Source organism: Enhydra lutris, unplaced genomic scaffold (genome assembly GCF_002288905.1).
Source record: "Enhydra lutris kenyoni isolate GAN:26980312 unplaced genomic scaffold, ASM228890v2 scaffoldscaffold31, whole genome shotgun sequence".
NCBI classification, from domain to species: Eukaryota; Metazoa; Chordata; class Mammalia; order Carnivora; family Mustelidae; genus Enhydra; species Enhydra lutris.
Window position 1 is genome coordinate 778,969 of NW_019154115.1, and position 9,580 is coordinate 788,548.

Genomic DNA, 9,580 nt, shown 5'->3' on the forward strand with positions numbered 1-9,580 from the left:
ATATTAATAAAATAAAATAAAATGATTCTATTTTTTAAACAAACAAATGATTATATTTGACATTAGAAGTATCAACATTTATGAAATTGCTAATGGATCTATTTCTTCTTTTACTGATATTCTCAAGTTAAAGCTACTAATTATCTATGTTTCTAGTTTTTTTTTTAATTTTTATTTTTTATAAACATATATTTTTATCCCCAGGGGTACAGGTCTGTGAATCACCAAGTTAACACACTTCACAGCACTCACCATAGCACATACCCTCCCCAATGTCCATAATCCCACCCCCCCCCTCCCAACCCCCCCTCCCCCATCAACCCTCAGTTTGTTTTGTGAGATTAAGAGTTACTTATGGTTTGTCTCCCTCCCAATCCCATCTTGTTTCATTTACTCTTCTCCTACCCCCTTAACCCCCCATGTTGCATCTCCTCTCCCTCATATCAGGGAGATCATATGATAGTTGTCTTTCTCCGATTGACTTATTTCGCTAAGCATGATACCCTCTAGTTCCATCCACGTCGTCGCAAATGGCAAGATTTCATTTCTTTTGATGGCTGCATAGTATTCCATTGTGTATATATACCACATCTTCTTTATCCATTCGTCTGTTGATGGACATCTAGGTTCTTTCCATAGTTTGGCTATTGTAGACATTGCTGCTATAAACATTCGGGTGCACGTGCCCCTTCGGATCACTACGTTTGTATCTTTAGGGTAAATACCCAGCAGTGCAATTGCTGGGTCATAGGGTAGTTCTATTTTCAGCATTTTGAGGAAACTCCATGCTGTTTTCCAGAGTGGTTGCACCAGCTTGCATTCCCACCAACAGTGTAGGAGGGTTCTCCTTTCTCCACATCCTCGCCAGCATCTGTCATTTCCTGACTTGTTAATTTTAGCCATTCTGACTGGTGTGAGGTGATATCTCATTGTGGTTTTGATTTGTATTTCCCTGATGCCGAGTGATGTGGAGCACTTTTTCATGTGTCTGTTGGCCATCTGGATGTCTTCTTTGCAGAAATGTCTGTTCATGTCCTCTGCCCATTTCTTGATTGGATTATTTGTTCTTTGGGTGTTGAGTTTGCTAAGTTCTTTATAGATTTTGGACACTAGCCCTTTATCTGATATGTCGTTTGCAAATATCTTCTCCCATTCTGTCAGTTGTCTTTTGGTTTTGTTAACTGTTTCCTTTGCTGTGCAAAAGCTTTTGATCTTGATAAAATCCCAATAGTTCATTTTTGCCCTTGCTTCCCTTGTCTTTGGCGATGTTCCTAGGAAGATGTTGCTGCGGCTGAGGTCGAAGAGGTTGCTGCCTGTGTTCTCCTCAAGGATTTTGATGGATTCCTTTCTCACACTGAGGTCCTTCATCCATTTTGAGTCTATTTTCGTGTGTGGTGTAAGGAAATGATCCAATTTCATTTTTCTGCAGGTGGCTGTCCAATTTTCCCAACACCATTTACTGAAGAGGCTGTCTTTTTTCCATTGGACATTCTTTCCTGCTTTGTCGAAGATTAGTTGACCATAGAGTTGAGGGTCTATTTCTGGGCTCTCTATTCTGTTCCATTGATCTATGTGTCTGTTTTTGTGCCAGTACCATGCTGTCTTGATGATGACAGCTTTGTAATAGAGCTTGAAGTCCGGAATTGTGATGCCACCAACTTTGGCTTTCTTTTTCAATATTGCTTTGGCTATTCGAGGTCTTTTCTGGTTCCATATAAATTTTAGGATTATTTGTTCCATTTCTTTGAAAAAAATGGGTGGTACTTTGATAGGAATTGCATTAAATGTGTAGACTGCTTTAGGTAGCATAGACATTTTCACAATATTTATTCTTCCAATCCAGGAGCATGGAACATTTTTCCATTTCTTTGTGTCTTCCTCAATTTCTTTCATGAGTACTTTATAGTTTTCTGTGTATAGATTCTTAGTCTCTTTGGTTAGGTTTATTCCTAGGTATCTTATAGTTTTGGGTGCAATTGTAAATGGGATTGACTCCTTAATTTCTCTTTCTTCTGTCTTGTTGTTGGTGTAGAGAAATGCAACTGATTTCTGGGCATTGATTTTATATCCTGACACTTTACTGAATTCCTGTACAAGTTCTAGCAGTTATGGAGTGGAGTCTTTTGGGTTTTCCACATATAGTATCATATCATCTGCAGAGAGTGATAGTTTGACTTCTTCTTTGCCGATTTGGATGCCTTTAATTTCCTTTTGTTGTCTGATTGCTGAGGCTAGGACTTCTAGTACTATGTTGAATAGCAGTGGTGATAACGGACATCCCTGCCGTGTTCCTGACCTTAGCGGAAAAGCTTTCAGTTTTTCTCCATTGAGAATGATATTTGCGGTGGGTTTTTCATAGATGGCTTTGATGTTATTGAGGTATGTGCCCTCTATCCCTACACTTTGAAGAGTTTTGATCAGGAAGGGATGCTGTACTTTGTCAAATGCTTTTTCAGCATCTATGGAGAGTATCATATGGTTCTTGTTCTTTCTTTTATTAATGTGTTGTATCACATTGATTGATTTGCGGATGTTGAACCAACCTTGCAGCCCTGGAATAAATCCCACTTGGTCGTGGTGAATAATCCTTTTAATGTACTGTTGAATCCTATTGGCTAGTATTTTGGCGAGAATTTTTGCATCTGTGTTCATCAAGGATATTGGTCTGTAGTTCTCTTTTTTGATGGGATCCTTGTCTGGTTTTGGGATCAAGGTGATGCTGGCCTCATAAAATGAGTTTGGAAGTTTTCCTTCCATTTCTATTTTTTGGAACAGTTTCAGGAGAATAGGAATTAGTTCTTCTTTAAATGTTTGGTAGAATTCCCCCGGGAAGCCGTCTAGCCCTGGGCTTTTGTTTGTTTGGAGATTTTTGATGACTGTTTCAATCTCCTTACTGGTTATGGGTCTGTTCAGGCTTTCTATTTCTTCCTGGTTCAGTTGTGGTAGTTTATATGTCTCTAGGAATGCATCCATTTCTTCCAGATTGTCAAATTTGTTGGCGTAGAGTTGCTCATAGTACGTTCTTATAATTGTCTGTATTTCTTTGGTGTTAGTTGTGATCTCTCCTCTTTCATTCATGATTTTATTTATTTGGGTCCTTTCTCTTTTCTTTTTGATAAGTCTGGCCAGGGGTTTATCGATCTTGTTAATTCTTTCAAAGAACCAGCTCCTAGTTTCGTTGATTTGTTCTATTGTTTTTTTGGTTTCTATTTCATTGATTTCTGCTCTGATCTTTATGATTTCTCTTCTCCTGCTGGGTTTAGGGTTTCTTTCTTGTTCTTTCTCCAGCTCTTTTAGGTGTAGGGTTAGGTTGTGTACCTGAGACCTTTCTTGTTTCTTGAGAAAGGCTTGTACCGCTATATATTTTCCTCTCAGGACTGCCTTTGTTGTGTCCCACAGATTTTGAACCGTTGTGTTTTCATTATCATTTGTTTCCATGAATTTTTTCAATTCTTCTTTAATTTCCTGGTTGACCCATTCATTCTTTAGAAGGATGCTGTTTAGTCTCCATGTATTTGGGTTCTTTCCAAATTTCCTCTTGTGATTGAGTTCTAGCTTCAGAGCATTGTGGTCTGAAAATATGCAGGGAATGATTCCAATCTTTTGATAACGGTTGAGACCTGATTTAGGACCGAGAATATGATCTATTCTGGAGAATGTTCCATGTGCACTAGAGAAGAATGTGTATTCTGTTGCTTTGGGATGAAATGTTCTGAATATATCTGTGATGTCCATCTGGTCCAGTGTGTCATTTAAGGCCTTGATTTCCTTGTTGATCTTTTGCTTGGATGATCTGTCCATTTCAGTGAGGGGAGTGTTAAAGTCCCCTACGATTATTGTATTATTGTCGATGTGTTTCTTTGATTTTGTTATTAATTGGTTTATATAGTTGGCTGCTCCCATGTTAGGGGCATAGATATTTAAAATTGTTAGATCTTCTTGTTGGACAGTTCCTTTGAGTATGATATAGTGTCCTTCCTCATCTCTTATTATAGTCTTTGGCTTAAAATCTAATTGATCTGATATAAGGATTGCCACTCCTGCTTTTTTCTGATGTCCATTAGCATGGTAAATTCTTTTCCACCCCCTCACTTTAAATCTGGAGGTGTCTTCAGGTTTAAGATGAGTTTCTTGTAGGCAACATATAGATGGGTTTTGTTTTTTTATCCATTCTGATACCCTGTGTCTTTTGATTGGGGCATTTAGCCCATTAACATTCAGGGTAACTCTTGAGAGATATGAATTTAGTGCCATTGTATTGCCCGTAAGGTGACTGTTATTGTATATTGTCTCTGTTCCTTTCTGATCTACTACTTTTAGGGTCTCTCTTTGCTTAGAGGACCCCTTTCAATATTTCCTGTAGAGCTGGTTTGGTGTTTGCAAATTCTTTCAGTTTTTGTTTGTCCTGGAAGCTTTTAATCTCTCCTTCTATTTTCAATGATAGCCTAGCTGGATATAGTATTCTTGGCTGCATGTTTTTCTCGTTTAGTACTCTGAATATATCATGCCAGCTCTTTCTGGCCTGCCAGGTCTCTGTGGATAAGTCTGCTGCCAATCTAATATTTTTACCATTGTACATTACAGACTTCTTTTCCCGGGCTGCTTTCAGGATCTTCTCTTTGTCACTAAGACTTGTAAATTTTACTATTAGGTGACGGGGTGTGGACCTATTCTTATTGATTTTGAGGGGGGTTCTCTGAACCTCCTGGATTTTGATGCTTGTTCCCTTTGCCATATTGGGGAAATTCTCTCCAATAATTCTCTCCAATATACCTTCTGCTCCCCTCTCTGTTTCCTCTTCTTCTGGAATCCCAATTATTCTAATGTTGTTTCGTCTTATGGTGTCACTTATCTCTCGAATTCTCCCCTCGTGGTCCAGTAGCTGTTTGTCCCTCTTTTGCTCAGCTTCTTTATTCTCTGTCATTTGGTCTTCTATATCGCTAATTCTTTCTTCTGCCTCATTTATCCTAGCAGTGAGAGCCTCCATTTTTTATTGCACCTCATTAATAGCATTTTGATTTCTACTTGGTTAGATTTTAGTTCTTTTATTTCTCCAGAAAGGGCTTTTATATCTCCCGAGAGGGTTTCTCTAATATCTTCCATGCCTTTTTCAAGCCCGGCTAGAACCTTGAGAATTGTCATTCTGAACTCTAGATCTGACATATTACCTATGTCTGTATTGATTAGGTCCCTAGCCTTCGGTACTGCCTCTTGTTCTTTTTTTTGTGGTGAATTTTTCCGCCTTGTCATTTTGTCCAGAGAAGAGTATATGAAGGAGCAAGTAAAATACTAAAAGGGTGGCAACAACCCCAGGAAAATATGCTTTAGCCAAATCAGAAGAGATCCCAAATCGTGAGGGGGGGGAAGGGGATAAAAAGAGGTTCAGAAAGAAAAAAAAGAAAAAAAAAAAGAGAAACAATTAAAAAAAGAAAACCAATAAAGAAAAAATATAAAAAGGAAAAAAACATATATATATATTAGATGAACTAGTTAAAAAACGTTAAAAAAGAAAAGGGTAAAAGTTAAAAAAATTTAGCAGAAGAAGAAAAAAAATTGAAAAAGAAAAAAAAATTAAATTAACTGCAAGCCTAAAGAATCATTGGGAGAAAGCCATGAGTTCCGTGCTTTGCTTTCTCCTCCTCTGGAATTCCGCTGCTCTCCTTGGTATTGAAACTGCTGTCCTTGGTAGGTGAACTTGGTCCTGGCTGGGTTTCTTGTTGATCTTCTTGGGGAGGGGCCTGTTGTAGTGATTCTTAAGAGTCTTTGCCCCAAGCGGAGTTGCACAGCCCTTACCCGGGGCGGTCTGAGTAATCCGCTCGGGTTTGCTTTCGGGAGCTTTTGTTCCCTGAGCGCTTTCCGTAGAATTCCGGAGGGCGGGAATGAAGATGGTGGCCTCCCGGTCTCCGGCCCGGAGGAGCCAAGAGCCCGGGGCCCCACTCCTCAGTGCACCCTCAGAGAACAGTGCCCAATTACTCCCGTCACCCTGGCCTCCGGCCGCGCTCCAAGCTGACCGAGCCTGCGACCGGTTCAAGGTAACCCCGAGATTAGAGCTTACTCCTCGGCTCTGTCTCTGTATCCGGCTTCCCCGTTCTAATACCCGTAAGCTCTGTGACACTCAGACACCCCCGATCCTTCTGTGACCCTGCGGGACCTGAGGCCATGCTGACCCTGCGTGGGCTTCACCCCGGTTAAGCCTCTGGAGCGATGTCCCTTAGCGGAACAGACTTTTAAAAGTCCTGATTTTGTGCTCCGTTGCTCCGCCGCTTGCCGGGAGCCGGCCCCTCCCCCCGCGGTCTATCTTCCCGTCGCTTTGGATTCACTTCTCCGTCAGTCCTACCTTTCAGAAAGTGGTTGATTTTCTGTTTCTAGAATTGCTGTTCTTCTTCTCTTCGATCTCCCATTGGATTTGTAGGTGTTTGCAATCTTTAGATAAGCTATCTAGCTGATCTCCCGCTACCTGAACTAGTCTCAGCCTGCTACTTCTCCGCCATCTTGACTCCCTCCAATGATTCTATTTTTTAAAAGGTAGTTATTTTATTCAGGTTACGTTTCATTTGTAGGAGAATTTACAGAATTTACTATACCATGTTTTCTATCCAAGAGTATAATTTGTCTTTCCATTATTTAAGTCCTTTTTAATACCCTTTGTTAGGATTTTAAGGTTTTTAATTTTTATGGAGACTTTGCGTTTCTTAAGTTTATTTTTAGTTTATTTTTTATTGCTATTGTAAATGATGTTTATATTTCCTGATTATAAGAAAAGAAAATACTACTTTTGTAGACTAGATGCAGCATAACCTCGAGGCAAGTTACTCACTCTCTGTAAGGCTTAGCGTCCCTAATGAAATTTATTGAGTTATTGTTAGAAATAAAAGAGTCAACACAGGTAAAGAGCCTGGAATGAGGCAAAGGTTCATTAAAAATTACCTATTATTAATATTATCACATTAATTTGGTGATCAGCCACCTTACTGAATTGATTCTCTAATTTCTACTAGTTTTTCACTTTATTCTCTTGGGTTTTTCAGATATGCAGTATCATCATAATCTTGATAGTTTTGTTAACTTCTTTACTATTTTACAAATTTTTTTCTTTTAGAATGGCAATGACTAATAGTTTCAAAACAATAATTAATAAAAGTAATTTTCTGATAGGTTATCTCATTTCTCACAGGCAACAATATTTCTGTTTTAAATGTAAATAACTGCAGCATCAAAGTGCTATAGCATATCTACACTAACCACTGGTTATAGACATCCTTCAATTTATGGCAGTTAAGTTCTTTCTTGAATTTATCACTATGAGGAGTAATATTAAAGTAGTTAATCTTTGTACATAAATGTTCAGGTACACTTTGCATTACTTCCCTCAGCAGCCTAAAGTAGATTCTAAGTTCTGGATTCATGTTGCCTTTCAATAAGACTACATTAACCTGCAGTCCCATCAGCAGTGTTTTTGAGTACCTTCCTCACTGCACCTCTACTGGTAATATATTTGAGAGAAGCAAAATGATGGTGGTTTTGTTTAGCTATTGTGTAGTTAAACTAATACCCAGTGGTGGAGTCTAAATCTTCATCTATCAAGTGGCACTGGCAACAGTCCTGAACAAGACCTCCTCAGAGCAAGAACCAGCGCAGCGCTGCCAGAATCTATTCTGTTAAGAGCAGGACTTTTCTACCTGGGCACTACTGACATTTTGGATGAGATAATTCTTTGCTTCAGTCTTGCCCGATGAAGAGTGTTTAAGAGCATCCTCGGGTCTCTATGCACTTGACAGGAATAGCGCCATTTCTCCCAGCTGTGATAATCAAAATGTGATCACGTATCCCCAAGCATAGCCAAATGTCCCCTGCCACAACTGTTCCCTGCTGGACACCACTGTGTTAGAAGAATGAAGTTCTAGGCTTCAGATATAAAGTTTAGGGTCACAGGAATACAAGTTTAGATAAACTTCTATAAAGGCAGACATCAGTAAAATAGAAGTAAAATGCAGAGTAATATACTCACTTTGCTTTATAAGGTGAGTCAGATCCAGAATTTTTTGTTTCCATTAAACTCTCATATTCCTTGGCCCTGAAGAGAAAAAAAATGTATCACTATTAGTTATTTTGCTGCCAATTTTTAAAACAAACTAAATCCCTATGTTTTTCCTGTCCCAGTATTAGAAACTAGTGTAACACTTTGATTTCCGAGAATGTCTTTAAAATACTATAAATGCTATCAAAAAAGACTAAAAAATAAGTTATTTCCTCATAGGATAAAAAGTAGCTTCATAAAAACATTTCTCAGTTTACAGAATGGGCCTTATTTTTCAGAAATGTTAAAATCATGATAATTAAATTGGAAATCATATAAGTTTCTACAAGATAGCTGAAATAACTAGATAGCCATATGCTTTAAGAGGTGTACAATGCAAAACTGAATACAAGAAAGAGTTATTTACCATGAGAAATAATTTAAGAGGCCGTGGAAATGACGACACACTCAAAGATTTGTCTTCTTCTGTTTTTGTTACTTATATTTGCTAAATACCTAAAGTCTGGAAAAATCTGAGATAACATTTCTCTGCCACTGTCTAACTAGGCTCCAGCTTACTTGAACCAATAGGGAGAGCCATCAAATAGTTAATCAATCTAACATAGGTGTCACTATAGCAATCCATTATTATTGACTTAATTTTAAATTTCTCCTTTCAAAATTTTGAAAAAGAGGAAAATACTAATTTAAATTTTATCTGCTCACCCAAAGGATCCTAGTCTCAAAGAATTAGTCTAGTGACCTATGAGAGAATTAGTCACAATGTGTATACCAAACCAGACTGCAATGATAAAATAAGTAATACTTCAAAAAAAATCATGAAAGATGCAAATTGTAACAGCTTTTTAAAAATATTTTATTCATTTGACCGAAAGAAAGAGATCACAAGTAGGCAGAGAGACAGGCAGAGAGAGGGGGGAAGCAGGCTCCCTGCCAAGCAGAGAGCCCAATGAAGGACTCGATCCCAGGACCCTGAGATCATGACCTGAGCCGACGGCAGAGGCTTAACACTCTGAGCCACTCAGGTGTCCCTATAACAGCTTTAATAAGGAAAAGGGAACAGGTTAAACATGGGAGCAAAAGAATACATTAGAGTTAAACATTAAATTATATATTGTTTTCCCACCAACAGTGTAGGAGGGTTCGCCTTTCTCGGCATCCTCACCAGCATCTGTCATTTCCTGACTTGTGCAACCACTCTGGAAAACAGCATGGAGGTTCTTAAAAAGTTAAAAAAGAGCTACCCTATGACCCAGCAATCACACTACTGGGTATTTATCCTAAAGATACAAATGTAGTGATCCGAAGAGGCATGTACACCCGAATGTTTATAGCAGCAATGTCCACAATAGCCAAACTATGGAAAGAACCTAGATGTCCATCAACAGATGAATGAATAAAGAAGATGTGATACACACACACACACACACACACACACACACGCAAACACACACTATGGAATACTATGCAGCCATCAAAAGAAATGAAATCTTGCCATTTGTGATGATGTGGATGGAACTAGAGGGTATTATGCTTAGCGAA

At 38.6% G+C, this 9,580-nt stretch overlaps 1 protein-coding gene across 1 annotated transcript in view; it reads right to left on the reverse strand.

Moving 5' to 3' along the window:
• Positions 1-9,580, reverse strand: part of LOC111153247 (S-phase cyclin A associated protein in the ER) — a 491,788-nt gene that overhangs the window by 254,380 nt on the left and 227,828 nt on the right. Inside the window, exon 22 of the mRNA XM_022512152.1 lies at positions 8,009-8,074. Within this exon, the coding sequence (XP_022367860.1) occupies positions 8,009-8,074 (66 nt within the window). The remainder of the gene's footprint in view (positions 1-8,008; positions 8,075-9,580) is intronic.